The 8,064-nt window shown below is 46.9% G+C and overlaps 1 protein-coding gene across 1 annotated transcript; it reads left to right on the forward strand.

The window, feature by feature from the left end:
• Positions 1-4,161: 4,161 nt before the first annotated feature.
• On the forward strand, positions 4,162-7,003 carry LOC103718498 (arginine decarboxylase-like). Its single transcript, XM_008807357.6, has one exon. It carries the CDS (start codon positions 4,663-4,665, stop codon positions 6,739-6,741), a length of 2,079 nt encoding a protein of 692 aa, XP_008805579.4. The 5' UTR covers positions 4,162-4,662; the 3' UTR covers positions 6,742-7,003.
• The last annotated feature ends 1,061 nt before the right edge of the window (positions 7,004-8,064 follow it).

The following is an 8,064-nucleotide window of genomic DNA, read 5'->3' on the forward strand; positions in this document are numbered from 1 at the left end:
GGTTGACCTTAGTTTTTTCCTTTTATCTGATTAGTGCTAAAACATCTAACATTAGAGTCAATGGGAATTTTGTCATTTGTAGTTTATTACATTCAAGATACATCATATCTAGAACCAGAACATAGTCTAATTTTCTAGAGTAGTGACCAATAAAAGTAGGGCCTAAGACAAAATAATAGAGCCACTATAAGAATCAGCATATTTGCTTATATTCTTAATTCATGAGAGTTAAGAATACATAAAAAAATTCTTTTGGCATATAGCAAAGGTATTTTTGGTATTATATCGTAAGTGATCTTGAATTTCCATGGTATACCAAACGGGTTGCTTGTGGGTATCCAAAGATCTTTAATCGTTGGATCTTTACATACCACACATAATGATCTTAGATTATTGAGAATTCAATTACCCCAAAATGAGGATCACCGGTGATTCATTTAGGTCACCAAACAACCCCCGGTGTACTTTTCAAATCTTCTTTCAGATAGGATTAAAAATTGTAATGAAAATTGTTGCTGGAAATTGGACCCGGGGGCTGCCGCGAACCGAGAGGGGAGGAGCTCCGCTACCGGGGTGGCGGTACGTCGACGGGCGGCGTCCTCCTGGAGAGTCCTGCAAGAAAGCCGGTGGCCGGGCTTTCCGGCGCCGGCCCTCCGAAGCTTAAGTCAGAGGGGGCTAATATGGGGGGGTCAAGGAGGAGAATGTTTTTGTGTTTTTTTTCCGTCCCTCCGTCCCTCCCCCAGGTTCCCTTTTTATAGAGGGATATTATGTTACCTGGGAGGTGACGGGAATTTGTCTCCTTTTGTAATAATTGGGCACGATCATGCTCATTAATGGCGTTGTGGAGAATAAGGCCGGATCAGACTGGAGTCAGGGAGCTGTCATGGTTGATCGAACCCATTGGGGGTGGTTGAACCGCCGGCCGTGGCGGGCCTGGGGTTCGTAGATGGTAAGTGCATTAATTGCTGAGTGAACCGGTGGTCAGGGTGAACCACACGCTTTGACGGTTCAGTGATCCGGAGATCGTCTTGAGCTGTGTTCATTTAATGACTGAGTGCATCGGAGGCCTGAGGGGGTCTTATGCATTAATGATAGGTCGTGCCGAGTTCCTGTGGAGATCTCGTGCCTTGATGACTTAGGGATGGTGGCAGATTGTAGTGGAGTCATGTACTTTAGTCGTCAGATCTTTTGGAGGATTAGGCGGGATTGGGTATTCGGCTAAGGCATGGGCCTGGCACAGGTGCCGAGCCGAGCAGGTCGCCTAGCGGAGTGTCCTGTGGCGGGGTTGCTTCTGGTCGGCGCTTTCTAGTCGAGCGCCTCTCTGGTCGGCGCTCTCTAGTCGAGCGCCTCTAAAATGACTTGATTTGGGTTTTCCCCCCAACAAAAATATGCAACATCTATTCTCCTGTTAAATAGACCACCGTGCATTTATTGGTCCCCATGTTCTATGAATTTAAGAATAGAAATTAGCAGCTGAAAACCCAACTACTTACTAGCAACTAGAAATAAAACAATGACATTGAAATCATTGGCTTGCTTCTCTCTCTATATCTATCTATCTATCTATCCATCTCTCTGGCCCTATTTGGGAGAGCTTTTGGAGGGCCAAAAAGTACTTTCTGGCCCTCTAAAAGCACTTTTAGATAAAAAATAGTGTTTGGTAAAATTTTTGGAAAGCTGTTTCAGCTTTTGCGGGAAGCTGAAAACAGCTTTTGGGGAGAAGCTCCAATTTGAAGCTTTCCGAAAATGCTGTTTTCAGCTTTGTCGAGAAGCTATTTTTTGGACCAAAATACCTCCATTTAAATCTCACTTTTTTTTCCAAAACCCTCATCCTGCCTCTTCCTCTTTCAACAATCCTCTCCCTCTCTATCTTCATCTTCCTCTTCCTTTCAACGTTGCCGCCTCCGTTCCTTCTTCCTCTTTTTTTTTTCTTTTTTTTTTTAATTTTGGGAGCTCGTGGCTGCCCATGGTGGCAGCCACAATGTCGGCCACCACACATGGCCGGCGACCCCTCTATATGTCAATGAAATAAAATAATAAATAAATAAATAAATAAATAAAATAAAAAGAAAAATAATGAGTGAGTGGCAAATAATCTGATCTGAATAAATAAATAAATATAAATATTAGTAATTATTTAACTAATTTTATCACCTAGTTAGAAAATTTGTTAGAGAGATAAATGGTCATTAGAAGGATGACAAATTAATTTACACTAATAATTATAATATTTTATATATTTATTATTATATTATACTATAAATATAATATTATATTACGTTATATCATAATATATTGATATGTTATGTTAAATAATTTAATATTATATTAAATTATTATTCTATAACATATAATGTTATAGTACTATATTATAATAATATTATATTACATTACATTAATATTATATTATATCATATATTTATGTATTAATATATATTATATTTTATTATGCTCTGTTGTATAATACTGGTAATGTCCTTTATGGTTATTTTGTCACACAAAAGTATTTTCTCAATTTGTTTACCAAACATATGTTAAAATGCCACAGCACTTTAGAAATGTAGTTACCAAACAGCAAACAGCTTTTTATAAACGCTCTGCTTCAGACAGCTCTACTTCCAACAACTCTACTTCCAAAAGCTCTACTACTAACAGCTCTCCCAAACAGGGCCTCTATCTCTTTGCATGAGTAGGGGTGTAAAAAGAAAACTGTGTTGCAATTATTTAGTCTCATGCAACATCGATCCCCTTCTACAGCAATCAGTAAAATGGACTATGGAATTGATTGACATATAACATCCCTCAAAATTCTTCAGGCTCAAAGTCTTAAAATCCAAGTGATTAATGTTTCAAAAGCTCATCAAATTGAGATTTAGAACTCTGCAGAATGCCATAGTTCATTCATCACGGTTTCTAGTGGTAAACTTGATACGCATACCTTTTGTTTTAGTTTGTATGTTTTTATAACCATCTGTTAGATTGTAAAAAAGAGATATATTTAAATTATAACCAAGAGAAATGAGAGTCTTGAATTTTATAATATATTTTATCTAGATTTTCATCTATTACTTTTTTTTTGTTTCGAAATAGATTATTTTTTGTGAAATTATTTTCTCACTATTTCTCTTTTTTTCTCTGCTTACCTAGATTTGGACAGGAAGGAGCTGACTAAGGGTATCTAGAGCTCAGAATTAATTACTTTCGAACAAAGAGAGTGATAATTTAGCAACAGAGAATTGATTATTTTCTCTAAATCTATAAAACAATTTTTTTATTTAATTATACTATGGATTAATTGTTATAAATTTATAAGATCATGGATGCTTGTTGTTGTTGTTGAATCTTTATTCAGTGCAGTACTACAAACCTCCATCTAGTCTTGGAAATAGCAAACAATCTTCATAATAAATTTGACAAGATATTTTACAATTCTAAGACATTAGCTCACACCTATTCCTTAAAGATTTATCTTCCCGAATGGAGCACTGCTAATGAAAATTAAAAATTTTATTTACCAAAAAAAATCAACAATCGGATGGTCTAAATCAGACTTCCAATAATATTTTCTTTTTGGGCGAAAGACTTTCAATGATTTCCATTCTTATTCTTCACAGATTTATTTGATATAAAGTAATATGAAAATGAGATCTTTTTGCATGCAGCAATTCACAGGTCCACGTGTACCCGAACGACCTCCACCCTAGATACAGCCTCCCTTCCCGCGTGATAAACGCGGCGCGAGAGGATGAAACCCATTAAAATCTTCAAGACGCGTTAAATCGATTTACTTCCTTTGCGAATCTGGACTGAAATCTAACGCCGCCAACTCGTGGCTCCATTCTCTCCGTTGATCACAAGGATCATCCTCTGACTCTCGCCCAGGCTCGGATGATCAGAAGAACCGAAGAAGGGCAAGACTCAACTCGCAAAAATAAATATCGTTCTCCCTTGTTTCTTTGGCTTCTCAGGCCGTCCGATATGCCGTAGGACTCAGCAGCGGGCCCCACGATTTACGCGGCAATCCGATCAGGCGATCCGAGAAAGAAGGACGAGGCGAGAATTTCCATGCGATAAATTGGGATAAGAAAAAAAAAAGGGTTAAAAGTTAAAGGGATTCTTATAATTTATTCTTTTTTGGGCCATAAAACAATTAAACGGGAATCAAAAAATAGGGCATCCTCCTGCTTTAAATTCCACGCAAGCCTCTCTCTCTCTCTCTCCCTCACCACTCGCCCCGTCCTTAGCCGCCGGCCATTGCCCTCGCCCGACTCCTTCCGTCCTCCGCCTCCTGCCGTTAGGCTTCCGACTTCCCTTCCGTTCTTTCCTATCTCTTCCCCGCCGCTGTTGGTGTCCAGATCAGAGGAGGATATCCTCTCCTCTGTGGATTTTGGCTGTCAGTCTCCTTTCCTCTTTGCCGTCTTCTGAAGTCTCGGCGTGGGGATTGCCGGATTCTCTAGGGTCGGGCTAGGATCTCTCTCCGCGTTATCGGTTCTCTCCTGTTTCTTTTGGGGGGGTAGCCGGGGCTCCGGCCTCGGCGGGTGTCAAAGCCCCCTTATTCTCATCGAGATCTAAACCCTAGCCTTCTTCCTTTCTTCTTTTTCCCTTTAATTGTTTTTTTGTTATTTTTCCATTATTTTTTGTTTGACTTTCGATCGGAAAGTGATGCCGGCCCACTTAGATGGTGCGCTTCCGCATTCTACCTACGGTTTCGCCCGGACTGGATCTCGTATCCCGCCGGAGTCACTTCCCGGCGGCGCTCCTTTGGCGGGGAGGGATCACCTCACCCCGTGGTCCACCGACCTCTCTGCGGAGCTCTACAAGATCGACGGCTGGGGAGCCCCCTACTTCTCCGTCAACGCCGCCGGCAACATCGCTGTCCGGCCCCACGGCGCCACCACACTCCCCCACCAGGAGATCGACCTGATGAAGGCCGTCCGGAAGGCCGTCGACCAGAAGCCCGCCGGCGGCCTCGGCCTCCGGCTCCCCCTCCTCGTCCGTTTCCCCGACGTCCTCCGCCACCGCCTCGAGTCCCTCCACGCCGCCTTCGACCTCGCTGTCCGATCCAACGGCTACGGCTCCCGCTACCAGGGGGTCTACCCGGTGAAGTGCAATCAAGACCGCTACGTCGTGGAGGACATCGTGGAGGCCGGTGCCCCTTTCCACTTCGGTCTCGAGGCTGGATCCAAGCCGGAGCTCCTTCTCGCCATGAGCTGCCTCCTTAGAGGAAGCCCCGAGGCCTTCCTCATCTGCAACGGCTACAAGGACGTGGAGTACGTCGAGCTCGCCCTTACGGCCAGGAATTTGGGCCTCAACGCCATCGTTGTTTTGGAGCAGGAGGAGGAGCTCCTCACGGTGGTGGAGGCCGGCCGGAGGCTTGGCATCCGGCCGGTGATCGGCCTCCGGGCTAAGCTCCGGACCAAGCACGCCGGCCACTTCGGTTCCACCTCCGGCGAGAAGGGCAAGTTCGGGCTCACCGCCGCCCAGATACTCCCCGTGGTTCGGCGGCTCCAGCGACTCGAGATGCTCGACTGCCTGCAGCTCCTCCACTTCCACATCGGCTCACAGATCCCCACCACCGCCCTCCTCGCCGACGGTGTCAGAGAGGCCGCCCAGATCTACTGCGAGCTCGCCCGCCTGGGCGCGGCCATGCGCGTCATCGACGTCGGCGGCGGCCTCGGCATCGACTATGACGGGACCCGGTCGGCCGGCTCCGACGCGTCGGTCGGCTACGGCCTCGAGGAGTACGCGGCCGCGGTGGTCCGGACGGTCCGGGACGCATGCGACCGGCGCCGCATGCGGCACCCGATCATCTGCAGCGAGAGCGGGCGAGCCCTCGTGTCCCACCACTCGGTCCTCGTCTTCGAGGCCTTCTCCTCATCCTCCTGCTCTGCCGTGGCCGAGCCGGTTCCCATCGGGCCGGACGTCGCCCATCTTCTGGAGGGACTCGTGGACTACCGTAGCCTGGTGGCGGCCGCCGTGCGGGGGGAGTACGAGACGTGCCTCCTGTATGCGGAGCAGCTGAAGCGGCGGTGCGTGGAGCGGTTCAAGGAAGGGCTCCTCGGCCTGGAGCACCTGGCGGCGGTGGACGGCCTATGCGAGGTGCTCGCCAAGGAGAACGGTCATGCCGAGCCGGTCCGGGCGTACCACGTGAACCTCTCGGTGTTCACGTCGCTGCCGGATTTCTGGGCTATCGGGCAGCTGTTCCCGATCGCGCCGATCCACCGGCTGGACCAGCGGCCAGGGGTGAGCGCGGTTCTGCAGGACCTGACCTGCGACAGCGACGGGAAGGTGGACCGGTTTATCGGCGGTTGGTCCAGCCTCCCGGTCCACGAGCTTGACGGAGAGGATGGCGGGTACTTTCTGGGGATGTTTTTGGGAGGGGCCTACCAGGAGGCGCTGGGCGGGGCCCACAACCTGTTCGCGGGGCCCAGCGTGGTGCGGGTGGAGCAGAGCGAGGGACCGCACTGCTTCGCGGTGACGCGGGCGGTGCCGGGGGCGTCGTGCGCGGATGTGCTGAGGGCGATGCAGCACGAGCCGGAGGTGATGTTCGAGGGGCTCAAGGGGCGTGCGGGGGATTTTGGCGGAGGAGGGGCTGCGGCACGCCGGCTCGCCAGGGCGTTCAACTCCATGCCCTACCTGGTGCGCGGCGGCGGCGGAGGAGAGCGTGGCGGCCCCGCAGGTGGACGCGGGGATGACGACGATGCGGAGGAGTGGGACTTGATGCGGGGGTTGACCTTGTGAGGGAAGGTGCAAGAGGCCACGGCAAGGTGTCAGAATAACTTTACTTTTTCAACAGAAAAAAAAAAAGAAGTAATTTTACTTTTTCAACAAGCAAGAAAAAAAAATAGAGAAGCCTTTATATACGTTTTAGGTTCTTTCTTTTGCCACGTTTGTTGGCCAGAGGGAAAGGGCGTCTCCCGTTTGTTTCTTTTGCCTATGCAAGTTGATAGTGGCATTATTCCGTGTTCTCTTTTTTTGGTAGCTAACGACTGCATGTTGGCAATGGAATTTCTCCGTGCTTGACTTCCCTTTTGGGTCTTTTTTTAACTTCGAACAGCTGACAAGACACCTAACAAGATGACGTTTAATGGAGCCATGTTTTGCCCCTCTCGCTTGTGCATATTGAGTTTGAGGTCTGGATCTTCTTCAGCGACAACTTGGCCACTTCCAAATCTTGTACATTATATTTACTATCACAAAGAAATAGTTAAATTTTAGTAATTAGTCCACAAAGAAACAAACAAATCTCAAAATGATGTTGCTCATTGTCCATTATTCTCTCTCCATCTCCTTTCATATCATCTCCACTGCTTTGGTTCTCATGTCTCTTTTATTTGTGCTTGTGTTTCTATGTTGCGCAAGCACAGGACTCTTGAATTTCTCTCTAGAAAAAAAATAATTCTTGGATTATTATATTCTAATGATGAACTAATAGGATTTGGACGTACACAACAAAAGCAGAACTCGTTTGCCCCCTCATCGCCGTTCCCCTGTCTTCCACCAATAACATGCAGTTCATTTTTGTCTTAATCTCCTGTATATTTGCCTACTTTGGAATCTCTCTCTAAAACTTCATTGGGATTAATCCTCCCCCCAAAACAAAAACATGGTTGCAAGAATTTTAATCTTCTTCGTATATTCTCCCTTTCAATTTTCATTGAAGTACTTGTTTCATGGCATTGACTTATTTTTGCTTCAACGACTATAATTTATTTGTTCTTGAGAAACATAGCAATGGGAATACATTTTCAAAAGGATATTTTTGGGTTGCCCTTAGATTAGAAACTGTATAATGCTAAGTGCTAACAGCTAGGTTTTCATTGTAATGTCCGGGCCCAGAACCTACTAGGCCCAATAAGAAATGGGCCCAGTTAAGGGTTGGGCCCAAATTCCACTGTGGGCAGTGCTGTATAAGGATTGAAATAAAAAATAATAAAAATGAAGGGATAAGACCGACAGGGAGGGGTGACCCTCACCCCTGCTGACAGCCGCTGCCGGCGCGCCGGAGACAAGGGGGGCGGCGGCCAGTCCCAAGGTATGGAGGAATGGAGAGGGAAGGGACCT

This window comes from Phoenix dactylifera, chromosome 3 (genome assembly GCF_051530095.1).
Source record: "Phoenix dactylifera cultivar Ajwa chromosome 3, Ajwa_hap1_PhDact_Kaust_v1.1, whole genome shotgun sequence".
Lineage (NCBI taxonomy): Eukaryota > Viridiplantae > Streptophyta > Magnoliopsida > Arecales > Arecaceae > Phoenix > Phoenix dactylifera.